General features: G+C 38.1%; 1 protein-coding gene across 4 annotated transcripts in view; it reads right to left on the reverse strand.

Moving 5' to 3' along the window:
• ANKRD28 (ankyrin repeat domain 28) overlaps positions 1-25,019 on the reverse strand; it is a 116,298-nt gene that overhangs the window by 72,786 nt on the left and 18,493 nt on the right. For 2 of the 4 annotated variants that reach the window (XR_010358762.1, XM_064413480.1), the window contains exon 1: positions 948-2,155. The exons of 1 other annotated variant lie outside the window; for it this stretch is intronic. Coding sequence is in view for 2 of the 3 variants with exons in the window: in XM_064413480.1 (XP_064269550.1) it covers positions 948-1,064 (117 nt within the window). In the remaining variant the exon portion in view is untranslated. Of the gene's footprint in view, positions 1-947; positions 2,156-19,404; positions 19,499-25,019 lie in introns of those variants that run through there. One more of the 4 variants, XM_064413488.1, reaches the window with a different exon arrangement.

The raw sequence follows: 25,019 nt of genomic DNA on the forward strand, positions 1-25,019 counted from the left end.
GTATTTGGAAACAAAGAAATCGCAAGTTTTAAAAACCTCAAACACATGGACATCCTCTAAGTCAATTAAATATATATGTGAAAGAAAAAAAAGGAGCTGAGAAGACAAGCTTATAACAGCTGAAAAGAGAATGCCTTAGAACAAAATTAGGGTGGTCATTACATGCTGCAAATTCTATACAGTATAAGCAAACAATCCCCTTTTACATTAGCAAGTGACTCAAGTTACTGGAAGTCTTTCACCTGTTTAGACAGAGTGGGAAAGCAAAGTGCATCAGATAAGTATGGTAACAAATTCACACTCACACACATCTATTACTAAATATAGCAGGCTTTCTTAGTAAGTAAGAAAAGCTGCTGAGGTATGCTAGCAAGATTTAAGTCAGTCACTTGACAGAATAAAATAATTTAAAGCAATAAAAGCACAGTCCCCAGTGTTGATCATTTTCAGAAAGTGCTAACTTGAATCTAACAGTTATACCAAGATTGTGACTTATGTTAATTTTTATTTAAGCTTAGAATTGCTCTTGTTTGATGTAACTATGTACTCTTATCAGTTCTCAAAATAAACACAGCATATGATTATAATACAATGATCACATCAGCTTCTAAAGTGGTACTGCATAAATGTACTATTGAAGAGTGAGAAGTGGAGCAGGGAAAACCCATTTTCTTCAAATACACCTCCCCAAGCCTTCTAAAACCCCACTGCTATTACACAAGAATCACGACCTGTTCTTGCTGCACCATAAATAAGGTTACATGAAGGACCCTTGCACGCATAAATTCTACCACTAAGTTTCAGCTTTTTCCATCTTTATTACATGCAGATTTCATCACCTTGTCTTGTTTCAACATTGTACATATTCATCCTTATCTTACGAATATAGCTATCGGTATGAGACAGCATTATAAGCAGGAAATATGCCAACAAACAACATGCCTTACCAGCACGTTTCCAGAGGGTGATGGATGCACAGATACATTTTCCTGAGGTAAATTGGAAATAAATGTGGGAGAATCATCTTCCTCCTCCTCCAAAACAACAATACAGACTCGACTCATTCGATCCGTTTGAGGAAGCAAAAGCAAACAAGAAAATGCCAGCAATGGTATTTTTGGAAGCAGACTGCAGGTATGACAACAGTGACCATAGAGGAAACACTTTCACCTGTTTCACAGGCCCTCACCAACTTGTGAGTGCTACTGCTGCTGTCTTACCATCTAGAAAGGGACATTCCAATCCCCCCCCACGCTTCATTTTCCAGACTTAAACACTACGAGATGTTCAAGACACTGCTGAAAAAAAAGTTGTTCTTTATAAAATAAAAAGTCCCTAAGCATCGAAACCACAATAACGAAACTGTGGAACAGCTGATAAAAATATCCCGAGATCCAATTCCATTCGAACAGCACTCACTGCCGCACACAGCTGTCCTTTCAGAAGCAAATTTGTCTTTGTTAATGTCACAACTTCCACAGCGTCCTTCTACCCCCACAGTGAAGTCATTGTTGCAGAAGACACGACTCTGTCCTGCAGAGGACGGAACAAGGAACAATTGCCCCGAGAGAGCCGGCCGCAGCTATTCCCGCTCCTGCAAGGTCAGTTTAAATCAAACCTCACAGGCTTTCTGGTGACTGAAAATAAACGTGCCTCCCCATCATCCTGCCATTCTACAGCTTCCTTTCTCAATGTCAAAAACAGTCCAGACAGAAAAACACATCTCGCTTCAGCAGTTATTCAGGACCTGCTCAGAGGAAAAGAATTCTTTCCCATGCAAGAAAATAGCTGCAACGTGCAGCACGGCTGCAGCACATTTACATGCAATGAGTCAGAGCACAGGGACAATGAACTCCTTGAATAATATTGCCGGCTGAATCCAGCAAAAGCAGCGCAGCCGGTGTTACTCCGTCAGGGACACGAGCAATGCGGAGCGTTCATTTTTCCTTCACCAGGCAGTAGCTGTGGCTTCTCCATCAGGGAATGCGTAAGGCAGAAATACTGTCGAGGAGGAATGCTTCAGCAAAACAAGCTAGCTACTGCACACAAAAGCTCAAATTACTGCCTTAGAAGACTTCTGCAAAAGCAGTTCATCACTCAAGTGTTTCTTTTGATCACCATGTGAATGCAGTTCCCATGATAGTCTTCATTCAGACTGAGGGGGAGGAAAAAAAAGGAAAAAAAAAAAATCAGACTCTGTACATCTTCTGTGAGCCAACTTCTTTATCCGAACATCTGTCACTGCGCCAACACGATTCTCCTCTTCAGTTAGAGCTTCTGCTTATCAGGTTTTTCCTTGACAAATTAAATTATACAATCAGCAGATAGCCTTGTAAGCCCGAAAAGCAGCTCGGCTGTCCGAGTCGGCAGGAGCGGCACCCAGCAGTGCCACGGCAGCGCTCCCCCTGAGCAGCAGGCTGGCGAGCGGAGCAGCGACTGCAGCCTGCCAGGGTGCAGTGCCTCGGAATGCTCACATGTCACACTTACAGAGCGCCCAGCACCGCTCCCAGGGCAACTTCCTCTGGCACCAAAAAAAACCCGCCTTTTGCTTTTTTTGGGGGCAGTCTTTGCAGCCTGCGCCAGTTCGGTGACTAACGCAGCTGAAAACGTACAAATTCTATAACTGAAGAAAGAGCGACTGTTTAATATTTTCCACTAAAAGCCGCAAAGCAATGTGGTGTACTGGCTCTGCTGACTAACTACACTTTAGGCAGTAAACAATTCCAGCACTTTAACTGCTTTCATATGGCACTGGTCAGAGCAGCAAAACAGTCCTCACTTAACTCACTAAAGACAACAAATGCCCCACACAAACCCTCTGAAAATTAAATGAAAAGTAAAATCTTAAAGCAATAGGCTGACGATTAAAAAGCCAGTTATTAATGACCAAACCCGTGGGTTTTTGCAATTAGTACAGACAAACACAACCTCAGCTTGAAAAAAAAATTACATTAAGTATAATTTAAATATAATATTATTAAAATATACCATAATAATGAAGTACAATATGAAGCCCTACAACTTGCTGAATAAATACTTCAGCTTGAATCTGCCTAAATGGTGCTGGCTCGTGGGTGTATTATGTAAATGGCTTCTGTCAAAAGTTGCTGGATAAGCTTCAGTGCTACAGGAACAGAGGGAGGGTTTTTGCTCCTGCTGTGCAGCATGAAGGCAATTCTGATGTCCTTCAGTGGCTGCTAAGAGCAGAATTTGTCAATGGTGAGCAAGTTTATAGCTCTTCGATAAAATATTTGCACTCAGGTTTCACACAGGAATCCAGACAGAGAGGAAGACAGGTTTTAATGGTGTGTAAATGGTTTGGATATAAATAGACATACTGAATTCCCACCTTTGGGGGCCACAGACAGGAAAAGCTTACATGAACTCTTTCAAAAATGCCTACAGTAGCTTGATTGTAACATAATGAATTGCTTAAACACCTCTTTTCCCCCGACACTTTATGCAGGTGAAACTTATTCTAAGTGAAAAAAAGTACCTTGGGCAAGGGCTCCCTAACCTCAAGAGTCCTGGCCTGGCAGAATATAGCACCAGAATATAGCACCAGATTCTGATTCATCATGAAACTTCAGATTAAAATTTTTCAAAACTAACAAATAACTTTATAATATATTCTGTTCATTACATAGAGTCTAGTTGTTTTGAAATCTTATAGTTTTGGTCTTAATTACAAAAAAAAAAGCAATGATTTGTACACCACACTGCTTTGTTCTAGCATTTCAGCCATTTATTAAAAAGCAACAAGACAGATTCACCTGAGTACATATGACAACTCATGTTCTTCTTGGCCACAGCATAACTAGTTCTAATAAACCATGGACATCCTCAAAGCTCAGCTATTGCAACACCCTACTGTCTGCTATACAACACAACCACAACATAGAAAATAGCTTGCTTTCTATTTGTGAAAAATGCCCCAAGGAACAGACCCTTTAGCTTATTTGCATAACTAAACATGAATTTTTTAAAAAATGAAAACTCAGATTTTATGTGCAAAAGCAAAATACTGGCAAAATGCATACTCAAGCTTCATATGATACACACACACTTGCTAGATAATGGTTTTCCAGCTAAGCCCATATGTTCGTGTAAATGAACACTTCTCAAGAGTCAGTACATTTATGCAGTAAGCAAATGCCAATGGTTCCATATGCTTTTTTTGGAATTACCAACTGAACACATTGGTAGGTAGAGATAACGCCTAATTTAGTTCAAATAATCTGAATAAGGTCCATTTTTTACCTTTGTAATTAATGCTTCAAAGTCAGCTAGAAATTCAATAGTTACCTTTAAAAGTATGCTTTCACTCTCAGTTAATTGTGAAAATACAGAACATTTTAATTTACTCTGATAATTATTCTAGCGATCTTAGATATAATACAATTAATATAAATAATTTCCAAAAGCAAGTTAACATATGTCTCACCTAACATTGCATGTTTTTGAATTCTGATATTACAAGAGAGAGTTAAATGCCAGTACATCATAGTTTGCATTAGAAAGAGAACCAGCACAACTGAGTCAATATTATATTGATTTCTGTAGCAATCTAAACCATGTAAGTAAGCAAAACCACCCTGCTCATGGTAGGACTGTGTGTGTGCGATTTCTTCCATAACCAAAGGAAAACCTAGTTCTGGATATTTAATTTTTGCTCACAAATAACTGGTATTTCCCCCTTACATCCCCTTCAACCAAACGCTGTGCCTTCATCTCAATGCAATCAGCATCTCTAATGACCTCTTCTTTCAATTTCAAAAAACCATCCAAAGTATCTTCTGATGCACAAAATGCAGTTTCTAATGTTAGTTAAGAGGTCTTCTAAAAAACAAAAGCTGTTTAAAATTCTACTGTGAGAATCCAAACTAAGGCTTCAATTTTTCAGCAGCTTATCTAGACTAACAACTTTCTGTATAGAAGAGTTAATAGCAACAGAGTATGAAAGCAGAGTAAATTCAAGATGATTAATTTAAGCTTCTGTTCCTCAAACTAATTTAGGAATCATAACAGAACTTTGCGAAGGTATAAAGAACATTGCATCTCACACAGTTTGTATTAATAAAACTTAAAATAACTGAAGACAGCAGGTCATCATCATTCATCTTCTCCAAATGTCATCTATTTCCATACAAAAGCTTATGAAATGAGAAGTAGGAAAGAAGGCTCAAAAATGGCCTAACTTAAAAAAAGAATGCGATGTCTGCAGGGGTTTGAGTGGTGATCCGATGACCTCCGCAAGATCTGTTAGCAAAGTAAGAGCTCCACACTTAACTCTCAAATTTTAAGAAGTGCAATGATGATATGCATTTTTGCGAAAATAAAGGCTTTTTTTGTTGACATGGTAGCTGTAAGGAAAAAAAACAGTGTTGCAATTTTCAAACTACAATTGTCTTTAAGTAAATCAAGTTTCAAGAGTCTTTAATGGGTGAATATAAAGAGAATATATTACAAGAATGCAACCTGCAGGTTAAAACACAGATGTCTGCCATCTACACTAGACAGAAAAAATATGAACTCTGAATCAGCTAAAAATAGCAATCTTTTTTCTATGGATCTGCTCTCTTCTCTAGGAACAAATAAGCAAAAGACTGCAGCAGCCCTGCTGATGACACCAAAAACCAAAGGACATTCAGTATGAAAGAATCTACTCAGATAAGGATTTCTCTCTTGCCAATCAGCATTTACCAAGTTTTTTTCTGGGCTGATCCCACTGGTTTCATGTAATATTTTCTATGATTATAAAGATCTAGGAATGGAAGAAAATTGTTCTGTCAGGTTCCAGTAAAAAGGAAAAAAACTTAGAACCAAGTCATATATCACCTTTGCAAGGCAAATACCTAACCTGTGTATTTCTTCAGAAGACAAAAAATTGCTTTTAACAGCTACAGCTCTAAGTAAACAGTGCCCCAGTATAAGCTAATTTTATCACATACAGACAGAGATGAGTGTTCAGCATCACCATGAATATAAGTTACAATACTTCTAGAATACTTCTCATGAGTCACTCAGCTGAACTCCTCTGCTGTTTCCTCCCCACTCCTGAGGGAATGAGGTGGAGTCAGGAAAGAGAACAGTCTGAAGCAAGAAATTAGTACCTTTCTTCCCAGTTTAGTTCTGTTTATTCCAGAGCATCTGCATCTGCAGAATAGTTTTAACCCCTGGACTCCCCAGTTCTGCTCCTAAGGACAAGCAAAATAGCTCTGCTTGCACTTCATGATACCATAGGCAATTCCTACTTTTTCTCATGCAATTATACAGGCTCTGTTAATCTAAATAACTATTTCATATAGTCATATATTATCTCTGAACACTTGGCAATTAATAAAATCCAGTATCTGAAAAGCCATTTCAACTGAAATTGAAGCACAAAGAAGAGAAATAATCCAGCATTCATTCTAACTTTCCTCAACTGGAGCAACATAAGAAAAAATAATAATTAAAAACATCTGTGATTCAGACACAAACTTCAGTTCTATACTTAAACACCCAGTAAAATGTTAAAAATATCATCTCACCAAAGAGCAATAAAGTACCTTGAAAGTGTAAGTAAAGAAATTTTCTGTTTAAGACTTCTATTCTGTATGTCTGAACAATACACCTGCAGACAAACTCTTGGCTGAAGGACCATACATCCATCACAGTACAAGTAAATACCTGAAAAAAATGATCTCTGGTGTTCAAAATATGGAGTCTAGCAATCAAACTGTACACAGACCAAAACCCAGAAAAGCAAATGCAACTCCTATTTATCTTAAAATAAAGTGAAAATATGAGGGTCCTGCATCTTCCAACGTGTTTTCTAGCTAGGATATCACTAACCACACTTTGCTTTTAGGCCGGATTTAAATTCACTGGCAGGAGGAGGCACCTCATGCACTTTCAGTGCACAACCCTGTAATCAAAATCAACAGTTCATTCCTACATTAACACACAGTACATAAAAGAAGTCCTCCAGTCTGTCTGAATTCACGGTCTCAAGGTACTTTGTAGAAAATGTGTGTGCTCAGATTTATCAGCTGCACCCAACAGCAGCCACCTCTCTGTCTCTTGAGAAACAGAAGGCAGCTATTACATCCAACAGCTTTTCTGAATAACAACCACATGAGTCTGACTGTGGTATTGTCAGTCTTGTAAAACTGACTAGAAGTCAAAACAACTCCTGTTTCAGGGAAGAGAGACCACAAAAAGGTGCACCTATCCACATATATTGTTATGAACAGTTAAGGTACGTTTACATCCATGAAGACAAAGACCTTGACAAACTACTTTAGCTACTGTGGCAAGGATTTTGGACAGAAGACAGGTTGTTTTTTCAGCAATTTTTCTTTCTGGGAGAAGGTAAGTGAGAGAAGATTACTTCTGTTGGAAAACTGAGAAGATATAATCTTAAAATATCCATTTAGGCAAAGAGAGAAGCAGGCAAAACATTTCAGCATTTGTTAAACCCACACAAACACAAAATTATTAGCTGTACACTTAAGGTTTTTGCAACCATGACAGCTTTAGAAAATGTTTTTATAATACAAAAAGAAAGGCCCACAGGTTTGTTGAAAGTATTTCTACCTGTTGGCAGAGCAAAGGCAGAAAAGACACTGATAGGAGCAATTCTTCTGGCCTCCTTAGCTCCTTCCAGCTCATATCATGTCCCTGGCCAGTTCTGGGTTTTGGCACAGAAAATGGCATCAATTACAATAATAACCACACTGTCCTTCCAGGAATAATTACTGAGGGCAGCAATTTCAGCTGTGCACACCAGCTCTAAAAGCAGGGTTGACGAAAACAAAACAAAAATCAAAGATTCAGTCTCAGCAGTTCCCGCTTGCTGTTTCACATGTCAACCACCCTCTCCCAGCACAGCCAGCCCGTTGCTGGGAGGTGAGGCTGGACAGGAATGCCAGCAAGAGCAAAGCAGAAATAACAACCAGCTGTGGTGCTGGTTGTTACTAATGTTACTTAAGAGGTCTTAAGTAACCAGACACAGACACATTGGAAGAACAATCCACCGTCACAGCTGGCACTGACAGCCTTGTGCTTCAGGGAACGATGCTACTATGTTTTCCCAAGGAGAAGAAACAGGAACTTTGGCTGGAGCAAATAACAACTGCAGATTTCCTAATCATAGTTTTATATAATCTATCACCTTGCTTTTAAAGTGTTTATGCCACTACTGTACACACTCCTGTAAATTAACTAAAATATGATCCTCCTAAATTATATTAGTGCAGCTGGTAAAACAACTAAGAGAATTCCCTTTGGGCCAGTGGGCGCAGGCATACACTGAGAAGAATTAGTACATCTCCTTTGATCTACTTTTCTACTGATCTATAGTCATGCTCAAGATGAAGAGAGGAAGTGCTGATTTTACATATTTCCTCTTTGAAAATTTCTTCCTGCAATACTGTTCCCGCAGAGAAAAAGAAAAATCAAACTCATTATTCATTACAGAAAAACTAGCCCACATCACAGAAGGTCAACATAACATTGCCTTATTTTTCGCCATGGAATAGGTTTGCTCTTCCCTCTTCAGTAGGAATTATGGGGTTTGTGAATAGCATATGGGATTCAAGGACAGACACTCTAACACACAAGAGCACCACAAGCCTCTCAGAGACTGCATCCTTGAATACCAGAAATTCCTTGGGATTTTCTAATGTATGGCATAACACACTTCTGTCTCTGACACACTGAAACTAATTCTCTATGTTTGTATCCCAAGGAAAAGAAGCAATTCTCTCCTGGCAGCTGCTTACTCAAAAAAACCTGAGTGTGATCTTTCATTGCTACATGGAAAAAGAATAAGTCCCAGTTTCCTCGGATTTGTATGTTTTTCTGGTTTGTTTTTGAACAAACTGCTGTTTCTCCAGCAGATGATTAGGAACACATTACATTTGGTCTGGAGGGCTCAGCTTCCCCACAGAGGCTCATTTAGCTGGACTGGCTATAAACAAATAACCTTCATCCTTTGCTCTTTTTCTAACCTTGATTCTTTAGCTGGAAGGCTGGAAACCCCCTTAAAGGAAAGACAGCACAATGCAAAACACCCAGATTCAGCACTGGACAGTGCTGGTGTTGGGATTGAAAATGAAGAGGTTCTCACTGGAGCCAAGAAATCTGGCATAAAGTTTATAATTTCCTCATTAAAACTGTTGGGCTGCCATGCTGCTCAGCTTCTGAAGAAGAAAAAGGTAGTGGGATAGATTTCTATAAATGAGAACTACTCTGCTGCCACTCTGATTCAATCCCAATCTTCACTATATTGATTATATATAAAACTTTTCATTGCAGCATGTTTGATGATCTCAGGATGACAGACAAATCAGTTAGTCCTTTCCAGGTTACACCAAGGTTATCCTCCTAATACCATTCCTTAACACACATGTGCCCATTATTTTCCTTTTCCCCTTTTCTTTCCTGTGTAAAACTCACTAGCTAATTTTTTCAGCACCATTTCAGTTAACACTGGAGTATGCATCACATTTGATGTTCCAAGTTATGTAGAAAGAACAAGGAAACCTGAAATTGGCTAAGAGCATATGAAACTACAGAGATGTGGGTTCATAAAAAAACACCACAATTTTGGAACAGTAGCAGGCAGCCATGTAAAAATGCAACACAAATTCTGGCATTCTACAAGACATTCTACACACTTGAAAAGTGATTCTCATGACTGAATTTTTATCCTATACCACTTAACACATTTTAGACAGAAAAGTCAAGTCAGTTATGCCAGTCAAAATAGGACTTTCAAAGTTTTATGCCACCAACCACATCAATCCTTGTGGGTAAGTTGCCATCGTTACAAAATGTTTGCTTTTATACATTTGTCAGAAGTTCCTATGGAATTCCCACACGACCAAAATCAGCAGTGGTAGGGAGTGCACCACCAACATTTAGGAACTTGAGTCAGAAACACATACCACTTCCACTCAGACTATTATCTGGGAAACACTAAAAAAAATGATTCATACCATTTTGAGCCATGGAAGGGAGGAAACAAACATCATATTCAACTATTTAAATCCTTCACTGATGACTCACATCAGTTTAGAACATTTCCAGAACCAGTTGCTTTTCTCAAGTAACAAACAGCAGTTGCCTGTTCAAAAAAATAAACAACACTGACAGACCTGCATTCAACAGAACCATTCAACTATCAGAGAGAGAATTAGTAAAAAGGAAAGAGTTGGGGGTTTTTTTTGCCCCTCCACCTCCTCCCAAAGCACAAAACCCAAGAAGCTCAGTGGATCTATCTCTGCTAGCCAAGGTCAGAAAGCTCACTGACTTCCAACTGCTAACTATGCTTATTTAAGTTTGATTTTAGCATATTTGTAAGAATCAGCTTGGATATGCTGCGACAGCAAAGCGTTACCTGTCTCATTTCAGCAATATTAGCAGGGTTTTATCTTAGTCCATGTTTTGCTTGGACTCACAGTTGTGTTACCTCAGCAGCAAATACCAACAAAATGTTAATCCAGTCACAGAAGCAAGAAGATATAACCAATTAAGAGTGAGAAGTAATGAACACCCTGTGAAAAACTAAGAACCAGAGCAGAGCAATGAATCCAAAGAAGTGTTAAACAGCTCTCACTGGCTTCCAGTGGTTAAATGACCAAAAGGGGAAGTAACACAGGTTGGACTGAGGAACAAAGATAAAACCTAAGTAGGAGCAACTATACTGCACAGGCTGCTTTACCTCTACTAAAAGGGCATCAGGAAGAGAACACTTCCAAATCTGACCATCTTAGGGAAGGAAAGTTTATTCAACTTCAAATGTATGTCTGCTATTCATTTAGTCTGATAAGAACTAAAATGCATCATCTAGAGGAAACTATTTAGAATGACAGAATGATAGCAGCATATATTTTCTAAGAGGACCACACAATTTCTGCTATTCAAAACAAAGCTCTGATTTTGTCAAGAAAAAGACTACAAAATCTGCTCCTTCAAAATGCCTATTCAATACATTTTCATTACTGAAACTCTCCTAGTAGAAAGTTGAGGGAGTCCATAATACTGAGGGAAGGAAGAGGCTGAATTACTTCATAGCTCTAAAAGAAAACAGAAAAACTGTGGCCTTTAAAAGTTTCTGTTCAGATTTTCCTACTCATTAGTCATGTGATGGTACAATCTGCCTACAACCCAAGAATGTTGTTCCCTGTTCCACCCAGGAATGAGTGCTGCTGCAGGGACAGAGGAGGCGAAAAGGGGGGCACATTTTAATGGTGAGGGCTTTTTTCCCAGGATGGAGTTTGGGAGGGAAAGGTCCTGAATACATTAATTTTTTTAGAAGATTTAAAAGTTTTCTTTTAAAGAAAACTTTTTAAAATCAGTTCTTTCTTGCAGAAGTTATAAGAGTTTAAATAAATATTTAACTATTATAATACTAAAAATGCATATAACATTCTTACTAGTTCAATACTTTTAATTCAGTTTTGGGTAGATAGGAATAGACTGTGACCACAGAAGCCACAGTTCAGCTGGCTTGCTCACATGTGAAATTTTGGTTTCCATACATACCAGGAACTCAAAACATTGTATGTAAGTAAGCAAAATTAATCCCAGTTGCTATGGATACCACTTTTTTTTTTTCTTCTCAGTACGTAAACAGTGTCACTGTACACAAATGATTTTGATTATTGTTAAAATAGTGTGTATCAATAGCTGCCTCAAGCATCAGGATTTGCTGCTTGGGGAAAACTAAACTTCCTAGAAGTTTTTAAGAACTCCTTACACCTCCCTCATGTCCAAGAAAAAGCTCCTTTCTGGCAACTGAAAACACTCTATAAAACACAGCTGGATAAAATCCACATGTTCACATACAGGCACTACTACAGGACGAGAGAGCTCATCTAAAACTTCTGCAGCTGCCAAAATAGATGTGGCTTCTCCCAGACTGAGCAAGGAGAAATACAGCTGCACAAAAATCTTCAAACCTTCCAAGGAGTCCTCTCCACAAGGCTCACAAGGGAAGCAGCACTTCAGGAGGAGGGCTCTTATCACTACAGGCTGAGAGCATGAACACAACCTTCACTCCATAGTTACTTTTCTTATCAATTTTTCAATTCTATATTTAGAAGATTAAAACCACTTTGCTTAAAAAGTCTATTACCAAATGAAATTTCATAAAATGCAACAAGAGTATTACTTTAGATTGCTAATTAAATCTTTACCACTCTAGAAATCTGTTTGGATCTGTAGGTAGGTTTTGGGGGTTTTTCCCTAAGTGACATTTAGAAAAGTGTATTAGTCTGATTTTAACCGCTGGTCACCAGACAGACTCTTCACTCCTCCCTTCCCCACATGACCCTCGCACATTCATATCCCTTTCCTGAGCCAGCACAGGCAACTTGTATGACACAACCGTCCCTATTTACGTTTTTTTGCTGGTGAATTGTGTGAGCCAGCTCACCATGGGCCTGCAGCTGCCACAGAGCAGTGGGAGCGTTCAAACTGCTCATTGCAACAGACAGTGATGAGATGGCTTTGCAAACCCACACCCAACAACTGAGCTCCCTCCATCAATCATGTATCAGAACTATTCCATTCCTTGTATTTTCCTTAAAATATCTCAAAACAGTTTTCACGACACCTGAACTTTTCCAAACCTGGACACAATTACAACCAAGTGTATCACTTCTTAAATTCTTTTAATAACTTCTAAGTTATACAAAACCATAGTTATGAAAGAATTATTAAGTTTCTCCTCCCATGATTCAAAATGTAAATTGCTCCTAGTAAATTTCCCTTAAAAAAAAGTATTTTGCAACATAGAAATTTCACAGATTGTGTTAATCAAACTGTCCCTACAGTACTAACAATATTTATAAAGCATATGGCTTTATAAAGAAAATACTAGAGAATTTTCAAAAAAAGCAGACAAAACCAATTATATACCCAGAATCCACTCACAAGCAATTTATATATTAAATACAGGCACAACAAGCTGGTTATAACTTTTACAAAATTATCCAACATGATCTAAAACTTGTGAGTTTGGGGGTTTTTGTATTTTTTTTTAATCAGGATTATTTTGGGCTTCATGTGTTCCAAAATCTTCCTAATGCTGGCTTCAGTCAGTGATTTATTCAATTAAGACGACACCTAGAGGAGAACTTGCAAAGTAAATTTTGCATTCCTAAGAGCCAACAAATTGCATTATAAAGGAATATTATTGTACAGAATCAGAAAGATGGTATCAAAACACTACATAATACACAGTACATACATGACCTGCATGTTACTTATTCAAAATATTAAGAAAATTAACTTGTATACACCCTTGCCTCTAACACTCCTTTAAGATTAGGTATCTTAGAACCCAGAAATAACCAAACCCCACTCAACAAATAAGTGGGTATAAAAAGGGAGAGTATTTGGTCAAGTTTTGTTGGCAAAAACAAGGCCACAGGGCATCTGGTATGCAATTGTTTTCTACCTCTTCTTGACAAGACATCTGTTTTATAAAAGCATTGTGAAAAACAAGTATCAGATTTCTATAAAATATAAATATGTTAGGAAGACTTCAATATTTAGTAATAAGAAGTCAGTAATATGGTTAGGAACAGTCCTATTTGTTTATATCTTACATAGCAAGCTGTGGAGTGTCTTTCCCAGAAAACACCTCATGCAACCAGCGTGCTCATAATGCAGGGCAATGAAGGGAGAACACTGAACTCCTGAACTCGTTTGCAAACTACACTACAGTCAAGAAATACATCAATAAACTTACACATCTTGGTTAAAAAACACCACATAACTACGAAAATGTAACCTTCAACTCATGCAGCTAAAAACTTTATTGTACTCTTGACTCAGCTGTTGTAACCTTGTCCCCTAGAGATTTATTTCAGGCCCTAGGAAATAAAGTCAACCATTTTTTCAGAAGCGCTGATCACCCAAGTTTCTTTTTGGATGTACACTGACACCTCATGGCCATTTAAAAAATTCTTAATGTCTGCGCTGTCTTTGTTCTGTTTTTCTCTCTTTTTTAAAGACTCCAATTTATTTCTTTTTCTTTTAATGTTGTCCTCTTTAGAAATGTCAGTCTTAAGATGACATTATTTGGCATATTGCTCCTTTCCTCTTAGAAAGAAACCACTTAGCATTAATTTTTGATGAGCAGTCAGGAACTCTGCCCCCCACAAATGCTGAATCATGGAAGCCAGAAGGACAAGGCACCTTTTCTCTCCAGCTTCAGACCCTGCAAACTGCAGGGAAGCAACCACAGCTGCTGTGACTCTTCACAGAACAGAGAGACCAGGAAGAGAAATAGGACTACTGCCATATGAAGAATGAGACTGGAAATGTTCCTCCCCAAATGACAGAAATAGCCGCTGGATAAATTTCTGGCACTATGCAAAAACCTTTTACTCTTTGAAGTACCTTCAAAGTTACACACATGATTACCTAAGAATATTAATAAAATTCACTACTTCCTCCAGATTCTCATACTGGAAGGAGAAGTGTGCTACTTTTCACTCTTTCCAACAGGGTGACATGTATGAAAAAACCACCAAACTTCTTTCTTCCTTCTCAGCTGAGAACTCTGTGGCATGTCTATATAAATAATCAAGTCACACACTACATATCTCAAGACTAATAATCTGACAAACTACTTCTTGCAAACTAAAATTATAAAGTCTTCAACTGTGTAAAATAGAGTTATATACATGTAATAGGCCTGTAAGACTATTTGCTCAGGGGTATTACCAACTCTTTTAAAATACTGTAGGGGTAACTGAATTAATATTATCCAAGACATGTTAATACCCATGGAAAAAATACTCATTCTTTTGAAATATTTATCTTTACCTAAATATGTAAAACAAAGCCATTTAGAAAATATTGTCATTCTTAAAAATGAAATGCAGCTACATTATATCATTTCTTTAGAGATGCTACTTCAAATTTCTTGGCTTTCTAAGAAAGAACACTTGAATTCTGTTCTCTGAAGTACTTATAACATTAATTAATACAATACTAATATTTTGGCAATATCTGTAAAACTTTCTATGTTAAAAAATATTAAAAGCAAATGTAAAAATAAGCCTTTACTCCATCTCTTTACCAAGCCTAAGGGAAAAGCTTCTCAAGCATTTACTCTTTACTTAATAGATATATTGAAGTGGAATTAAAACATGATCAAGAAGGACAAAAATATTCACTTTCCATATCAAAGAAACATCCAACCAACTTCTTGCCCCACAGAACTCCTGGCTTTAACAGAGATGGAACAAGCAAACTGCCAGTCAGCATATTTTTACAACACATTCCCTCCCACCCCTGCCAAAAAGCAGCAGCCAATAAATTCCCTTCATCATGGAAGGGAGCTTATTTTTCAGTCATTACTGTCACCATCTGGTCAGCAGCAATGGAAATATCACAAGTAGTCTCATTTATAAAAGATTAAAATGAGGTCATCTTGAAGTGCACACTGGAGAAAGAATCCAAGGTAACACACTTAAAAATAAAACTTATTCTGCTCTCATTTATTTGCATTAAAGAGCTAGCACAACATCTGCACAAATGCTAGACCACACATACTAAGTGCCACAGGCATCCAACTTTTAAACTCAGTCAAAATTCAGATTCAAGTTTTCTGTATCAGGTGCCAGAAGCAGTTAAAAATATAGGGAAAACAAAAAAATTTAAAAACCCAAACAAACAAATTTAAAACCCCAAACCAACAATTAACCTCCACCTACCCAGTATTACTAAGATTAGGAGAAAAAGAAATTTTATTTTCATCTGCTTAATCTGCACAGTAATTTAAATTATAGCCTTCTATGTGTTATACAGTAGCACAGTATTTTATAGCTGGTACTGAAATTTTGAAAGGTCAAAGAAAGAAACATGCACCATTCTGGTACCCCCTGCACACAAATAATGGATATGTTAAAGTGTCTTATCAGTACATGACCAATGTGTTTGGATAGCTTGTAGCTGTCTGGTGACACAGTTTCCTGAATAATTTACCCCAAAAGAACAATTTCCAGGCATAAACAATTCCCATAATATGTATTATATTCTGAATATAATTTACCTTGAAACCTTGGAAAGACATAATCATCCTAACCATATGGTAACTATCCCAAATTGAACACTTCTGTGCAAATCATAGCAACTACAGAAACTTGCAGGCAAAACAAAAGTGGTATAATGAAACCATCTGAAGTCCCTATTAGTCTCAACAGGAATGTCTTGCAAAAGAGGGCTTTAATCAAACAGTTCCAGTTTTAACAATTTGCTACAAATGCTGTAAGTATAGTCAGGAATACCCACAAGCAACACGTACCAACCAAAGACACTGTTAAGCTCTGCAGGTTAAGGCTCTTGCTGAACATCACTCACAAGGGAGATGGCTTCCACTGCACCCCAACTGGGGAGCCCCAGCAGCCAAAACCAGGCCCTGTATGGACTCAGCCAGATGGGTCCCATTTCCTGGGGACATGGACTGCCAGGCTCCAAGGCCCCAACAGAGACCACTCCAAGGTCCCAACAGAGACCAGCTCACAGAGACCAGGGTGAGATCAGCTCTGGGAGGGCTGTGAAAAGGAAATGACTACTACTTGCTTCAGATTTATAAACAGACTTTCCAATATGGAGCTCCAAGACAAATCACAGCTTTTGGGTTTGATTTTGAAAGTCACATTTAAGCAGTAGAAATGCATGGAGAAAGGATTACTGTATAAGCATGAAAGGTCTTAATGAACTAAGAAAGGTTAATGTCCCACACATTGAAGCAAAAATTTCCAGCAACTGAAACTACCATTTCATGATAATCTTCCTCATCCAGTACAAGAAAGTTGTTGAAACTGGAGAGAGAAATATTGGAACTACTTCCTCTTACAAACAGTAATTCCTCTGCTTAGAAATCTGTCATGCTATCATGAATTTACAGAATGCAAAGTTCCACCAAAATTGTCATCATTGCTCCCAGAATCTGGTGCTTTCAAACCCAAATAATATGAACAATGCACTTTTTCATTATTGGCAAGAAGTGTTACTGCTGTTTGTTTCTATGTCACAGTCTACATGGAAGTGGTATGTGGAATGGGTAAGAACACGCTAAGTGACAACAGCCTCCAATTTTCTAACCTGATGGTAGCAAAACAGAAAAAAAACATGTAGATGCTACTTCTTTCAAAGTAGAGGTCTTCTTCAATACAGAACCAGCACAGTAAAAAAAACCCCCATATTAATTAGAACTGGTGAACATGCATCCTGTTGGTCAAAACTGGCCTTCTCAGCTTTTATTCAGCAGTAATAATCTGAAATTATACACACTAGGTTCTCAGGTAAATTTACATATGAAGTCAAGCATTAAAAACTGCAATGCTTTTCCAAAAATCCAGAATGGTCTACAAATAACCAGTTCTTCTTCAACAGATAAGAAAAAGATGGGATTTACATCTTCTCTAAGCTCTTATGATTTTTTCACTATGCCAGGTTTAAATATCTTACCCTCCATAAGTGTTGCAGCTTAGCACCCAGAGGAATCAACAAAAAAGAGTGTAACAGCTTAAAAGTGTTTTGGTCCCCATAAAGAGCAAAGCAACTACTTCTTTGAGACCTATATTTAAAAAAAATCAAGAGAAAACCAGTGCAAGTTGGGAAGAACAGTGGTTTTATACCACTAAAGCAGTTATGCAAGCAAACTCTACATTAGACTTTTGTCAACAGAGACGACTTTGTTCAGAGAATCCATAGATACTACACTGACAATAGAAGACTAGGATAATCTCCTCTAGGGAGATTCTAGCCCTAGGAGAGAGCTTGACACTAATGCTCTTTTTACAGTTTCAGAACTACTTTTAAGGATAAAGAATCTTGATCTATTTTCCCAGGCTAGAAGGAAGAAAGGAAGTAGCTGAACTAGTCTAAACCAGAAGGCAATAGACAAGTCAAGAGTCACTGTCATGGCTAAACAGGAAAGCATACTTCAGTTAAAAGAAAAAAAATCCGTAGTTTCAAGTGAAATGATGTTTAGTCTTGAAACTGGGACATCTCTCAAATTTGCCCTAAACCAGGACAAACATATAAAACAGAGTTCAGAATCTGAAGAAAAAAATCCCCAACGTATAAGAAATTACACTGAATGCAACTTCAGGCGCAAAGCCAAATCACACCCATGGCCCTAAAGCAGTAATGGAATTCTACTTGTGTTCTCCTAAAGGCTTCCATCACCAGTGACCTCCTCTATCAACCTAAACCAATTTTTCTCATGGCCTTCTACAACCCAGGTACTATCAAAATAAATACAGTATAAAAAAATGCTGCCACAAACCAGATGACCTCATACAGTTTATTTGTTAAATTACAGGCAGCACATCCTGACAAGTTTCACTCTTTTTTTGCTTATCCATTTTATTTACATGCCAAAATGGGTAGTTACAGTGGTTGCCTTTGTCCGAACACACGAAGGACAGAAACACTGCGTACAAAACACTAGCTCAAGGTACTCAGTGTATTGGTATTGGGACAGAGGATTATTTTCTTCACAGTAGCTGTAATGGGGTGTGTTTTAGATTTGTGATGAAAACAGTATTAATAACACAGGGTTGTTTTAGTTGTTGCTGAGCTGTGCTTGCACAGCACCAAGGCTTTTTCTGCTTCTCACAATGCCCCACCAAAAGCAGGCTGGTGATCTGAAAGCTGGAAGGGACAGAGCTGAGACAGCTGACCCCAACTTACCCAAGAGATATCCCATGCCATATGAGAGCACACTCAGCATATAAAGATGAGGGAAGGAGGATGAAGAGAGGAGTGTTTGGAGTGATGGCATTTGTCTACCCAAGTCATCATTATGTGTGATGGGCCCTGCTTTCCTGGAGACGGCTCAACACCTGCCTGCCCATGGGAAGTGGTGAATGAATTCCTTGTTTTGCTTTGCTTGCATGCACAGTTTTTGTTTTCCCTATTGAACTGCCTTTATCTCTACCCATGATTTTTCTCAAGTTTATATTTCTGATTCTCTCCCCCATCACACTGGTAGAGAATGAGCAAGTGCCTGCGTGGGGCTGAGCTGCCCAGCGGGATCAAACCAAGCCAGAAAATGGCAGAATTAAGGTAACATACAGTCTTGATATATTTACCTTAAAGAGAATAAAGACAGTGCTTAATTACACATCCCTACTACTTTGAAAGTTAGGAGGATAAGTGTTTTTTAATTAAGAAGTCTATCCACAATACCAGTTCTAAACACTATGGATATTCCTTTATAGATTAGTTCTGTAAGGGGAACCAATGAAACTTACATCATTGAACACAGCAGATTTAATTAAATGTACTTTGCTTTTTTAATAAATAACACAAGCACTTGAAGAACATTAGGAGATGCACAACAGGAAACAGAGCATTTAATGAAATTATACAGAAGCGTCTTACCATGTAAAATGCCATGTGACTGTAGTAGCCTTTATGTATCATGAGACAGGAACACTTACACTGGAGTTGAAATGGCCACAGGCAAAATTAATTCCTAATTTACAGGAAACAAAATTCAGAACTTAAATCCTCTTTCACTAAGTTTAAATACAACCCAATATATCACATGCTGGATATATTTTACAGGAACAATTACTGTCACCTCAGAAGTAAATGTTTGAAGTATGCTAAAACTGTTGCGATAGTTTACTGAGGCAAACAAAACCATACCTTGGGTAATTAATTTTTTCTTTTGCAAAATAAGAAGCACAGCTGGCATATTGATAGGCCAATACTTGGGGATAGGGCTGGCAGCATAGTCAGCAACACGTGACATTTCCTGTGCCAGAGAGGAGCTCTCCGGAAGCTTCAATGTATTTATATAAACTGTTTTGGTCTTTATTGCTATTAGGTTTTACTAACGGATTTCCTCTCTGTGGACCAAAACAAGTGAATCACTATTTTCCCCTCCTCCTTTACACATGATATTTACAAAGAAAGCCTAGCTTTCACAGATGCCTCCCTTCCACCCGAGGAGAGGCAAAAGGGGAGAGCAGGGAGCAAACCTCAAAAAATTCAGCTTTCATAGTTCAGAGGGAGTATAGAATGTGAATAAAATAGCTGTGGCAAGCAGGTACAGAGCAATCCAAAAATAACTGCATGATTACAACATTGTTTAGATGAGTCTTAATGACAAATTAATTACTCAGGTCAAACACAATCACCGATCACCTTTCCAAACTGGGTGGAGTAGCAAGTGACATATTCAGCCCCAGCAGAGCCAAGAACAAAGAGGGACTACTGCTATAGTTACATGTCCCCAGTGTTTTCTTTGTGCTGTCACTGCATTCACCTTACTGTCCCATAAACTGACCTACAGAGAACAACTGGCAGAAAACTAAAACTGTGTTTTGCTAATTCAGCCCCCAAACTTGCCTGCTGTAAGATGTGGTGAGCAACAGTGCAAGAGAACAGCCAGGAAACTCCCAAGGGAGGGATATAAAGGGAGACTTACCTTTTCTAGCAAGAGCTTGAAGTTTGAAGTCTTTTTAAACAGCACTTAGGATTGATTTGCTAATCTGTGCAGAGGTACCTTGGCTACTGGTCTCATCTACAAATCAGACCTCTTAATCATATTCCCAAATAATGCTGCAACTAAAGTCTTAAATGTTTTAACTTTCTTAGAAAGAAAACATAATTTCACTGCTCAGCAATTTTTATAGCACTCAAGTCTGTAAGAATCAGACTTGAGCACTATAAAAACAATCAGTGGCAATAAACACTGATAAACAATCAGTGGCAATGCATCATATTTTTTCTCATTTCTGCACACCGCCATCATTCCTGTCCACACACAGTGCCCAGCACGTCAAGTAGACAGCACACCTCAGATGTGTGAGCTGCACAGACGTCAGGTCATCCCCAGCACCTCATGAACACCCCACTCCACCTGCCACACTCTTCCCTTAGACACACCAACATCCTTTATCTTACCAAGCAAAGCAAGTTTTACATAGGTCAGCAAATAGGGAAGTATTTTGAGTGTTTCTCAGAATATTGGTTCAATATACTGACTGTTTTTATAAGATTGCTCATCAAAAGATACCTTGAAATGTCTAAATGTAGAATTCAAACATTACTTCCATAACACATTTTTATCTGCTAGATATTGTTTTCTGATCTCAGCATTTTTATACTTTGTGTGCTTACACTGTATTGTTTTGGACTGAAGATTATTTCCAATCATGGAATCAAAGCATGGGTGGGGTTGGAAGGGATAACAGTGGGTGATCTGGTCCAACCTCTCTGCTCAATCCTAGAGTACATGGCACAGCATTGCATCCAGATGCTTGAAGATCTCCAGTGACAGAGACCCCACAATAATTCACAGAATCCAGAATATCTAAACTGAATGGCAGAATGATGGGGGGGTGGGGTGGTGAAGCTTAGTTTTGACAGTTCTTTTATCCTAGAAATTTTCAGTCAGACTTTCCAAGCAGTCATGTTACTCTGCATAATAATTTGGAATATTGTATTCAAATGTACCAGGAGAATAAAGTAATATTCTAACTTTTTCAGTTTGAAAGAAAGAAAAGTGATTAGTGGAAATCACTCTTAAAAAAAAAAAAAAAAGAAAAAAAAAAAAGAAAAAACAAAAACAAAAAACAAGAGCAGCAATATCAAGCCTTGTCACTTGGTGGCAGCACACCAAAGAAAATCAAAACACTTCAGCAAGACCACAACATTTCTTCCCAGCACATACTACTCTAATATCTCTCCTACAAGTGCCAGAATTCCTGGAAGGCTCTAGTCACTTCACATATTTAAGGCAGGCACCTAACTTTTTAAGACTGCTGACTTCACATTTAAGGATATACTAAAGGCTCAAAATTAAAAGAGCTTTATTTCAGTCTTTTTGACATATTTAGAGGTTTACCTACCTCCACCAAAATTGACAGAAACATGCTAAATAGTATTCCCAGACAGGTGCAAGGCTGAGCAAGCAAACAGAAGCAATACTTGAAAGCCTGACATCTTAATAGTTCTTACAAACTGAACAAAATAGGGGACCCTGAGTCAGATGCAGCAAGGATTTGGATTTCATGCCACCAGGAAAGGCCTGACAAAACACCAGAAAACTCATGACAGTCCTACATCTCTTCCACCAGCTGAAACTCTTGCCAGCATCACACATGAAAGGCAACACCACACACAGTAAGTACCCAACAGTGCTATTGCAGTCAGTGACAATGCACAAGAACTGATAGCCTTTACCCATTTAAATAATTGATGTTAAGCAAAGGTTAGATTTAATTAAATTAGTAATATTTAATAATAATTAAATAATTTAGCAAACGCTTTCAAGAAACATTTGAAACTACTACTAGTGAAGCAGGAAAGAGATGCAATGAGAACACAAAGATCTGCTCACTTCCTTCTCTGAGTAATGTTATAGCAAAGGGTCATTTATCAAAGGGCCAACAGGATCATTATCATTTCTCTCAAACTGGTCTTCTACACACAGATATACAAAGACATACAAACTATACAGTGTCTTATTTCTGTGATAACAGCTTTGATAAACAGCTTTGTTTTGTTAGAATTCTAAAATCTAAAATTTTGTTTTAGATTACTATTTTTAATCTACATGCCAATTTTATTAATAAGATTACCATAAGCTATCACATCATTAACACACAAGTGGCAATGACAGTTCTATTTTCTCTATATTAGATCTTTATTAGTATAACAAGATTTAAAACACAGTCATTTCTTAATAACAATCCCCTACAAAAACAACTAATGAAGTCTTTATAATACTGAGGGATATTTGTATCAAACATAAACAAAGAATTTGAGCTTAAAAGAGCGGAGTACCCATATGCAAGCTTCAGGGAGACAAAGTCATCAGTTTGAGCCAAGCATTAGGAAGTAAGTATGACTAGTACCACAGAAGAGTGAGTGTGATAGTTAAAAAAAATTAAATAAATTCAAACTGAGAAGATAAACTCTGCCTGCTTTCCCCCTACCCAACCAAAGAGCTTACTGTTGTCGAGTATACATGCAGTCTGGTGGGGCCCTTCAATTTTATCAGCTTCATTAAAACTACACTTTCAGTGGGACACACATGAAACAACAGCCTAATCCAGCATTGCAGCAAGAAGATAAAATGGAGACCAAGGGAGAGAGATGAAAGTGAACACAGAAAGCAGGAGAAGCGCAGCAGTTTGCCATCAGAGGGAGTACGAGCTTTAAACAAGAGTGCTCAGCTTCCAGGGGGGAGCAGACACACAGTTCTGTGATTATGAACAGCTACACAGGTTTAAGGGAGGGCTGGTCCTCCAAATTCTTGTTGGGAAACAGCATATATGTGAAAAAGCTGCAAGAAAACAAAGTTTTTGTTGAAAAACAGAGCTGCTACATTATTTTTACAAGCAGAAAGACATAGCGATGGGACAATGAAAAACATCTTCAAAGTTCTGCCCATTTACATTACTAATATTAAAAAAGGAAAATGTGCTCCTGATTCTTTTTTTTCAGTAAACTTACTGCCTTTAAAAAAAAAAAAAAAGGATTCTATATCACAACATGGAACTTGATTTTGAGCCTGATTGAAGTGAAAAGGGAACTGCTAAACAAATAAGGAACAGGACTATATATCAACCTGCACTTTATCCCAAACTCTCAGCTCCACTTCAGTGCTGATCAGTGCCAAATGATGCATGCTCCTCAACATTACCTGTTAGAGGCTGAGACATGGAGAAAAGAGAGGTGAATGATTCTATGTAAAAATAAATAATATTCCACTACTACCACCACAACACACAGGTTTCTAAGATTTCCTTTTTATCCCTGTTCCTAAAGAGGAAAGAGAAATCATTCACCATATTCAAGACTGCCATACAAGGTCTAGACAACAATGAAGCACTGTCAGACCCACTCTGTTTCAAAAAGGAAAATGTTTGCCTATTTATCCATGTCCCAAGTTGCAGAATACACTAACTTCCCCACACACTAGGAAAAACCAGTTGTCTATATTCCAGAGGTACTGAGAAAGCAGCAGAGTAGGTCTGCAGTACCTCAGTGTGTATTCTACATCCAAACAATGGAGCCATGCATTTGCTCATCTTCATTTTTCCTATTTAAAAGTGGTCTCAGCAAAATCAGCAGAGGTTTGGCATCTTTTAAAAATAATGTCAATTGCATTTTAGACAGGGGAAATAAAAAAAGAGACTGCTTCCCTAATTTTAAAAGGAAGGTGAACTACAATCTGACTGAATCATAGCAAAATAACTCTCGTTGGGGTGGTGAGAGGGAAACACTCTTTGTCACAGGAATCAAAAGCTGGAGGCACATACTTGGTGTTAAGTACGTTGCCTGCTTAGGACAAGTGTAAATGAGTCATACCATCTGTACTCACATTCAAATGATAGTCTGGCAAGATAGCAGGGATAACACAAAGCAATATGATGCCCTGCTCTTAATGCTACGGATGCAGTCGAGCTGGGAAACAGAGGGAGACTTAGCAGTTAAACTAAGAACTACCTACAGTGATAGACACTGAACACCTTATTCTCTGAATTTATAATTAGTTGTAGAATGCTACACAGAAATCAATAGTACAGAAGTACCTACAAACTCATATATAACAATACTGCAGAGGTTGATTAATGCTGCACTTCAGATGAATATTCCTATCTCACAGCATAATGCAGATATGCTCAAAGTATAAATAGATTGGAGCAAGAAGTCATTGTGGAACATCAATAATTCACAGAGAAGCTATTGAAGATAACCATTTGTTATAGAGACAAGACCAAATGCATTGACTAAGAAAAAAACAGCATAAAAACAACAGGATCAACACTGGCAAGCAGCCTTCAGAAGCAAGTTGTGCTGAGCTGAGTAAAAGCAATAACCACATTAGAAGAAACAAGGAGCTCACAAAGATGCAGTGTGAGACTAATCTCAGCAAAGGTGGGGAAGTCTCATCCAGAAAGATGACTCCGAGCAGTATCCGAGCCAGGGCAGACAAAGCCATCACCAGTGCCTGGAGCAGTGTGCCACAGAAAACT

Source organism: Passer domesticus, chromosome 1 (assembly GCF_036417665.1).
Source record: "Passer domesticus isolate bPasDom1 chromosome 1, bPasDom1.hap1, whole genome shotgun sequence".
Classification (NCBI taxonomy): Eukaryota; Metazoa; Chordata; class Aves; order Passeriformes; family Passeridae; genus Passer; species Passer domesticus.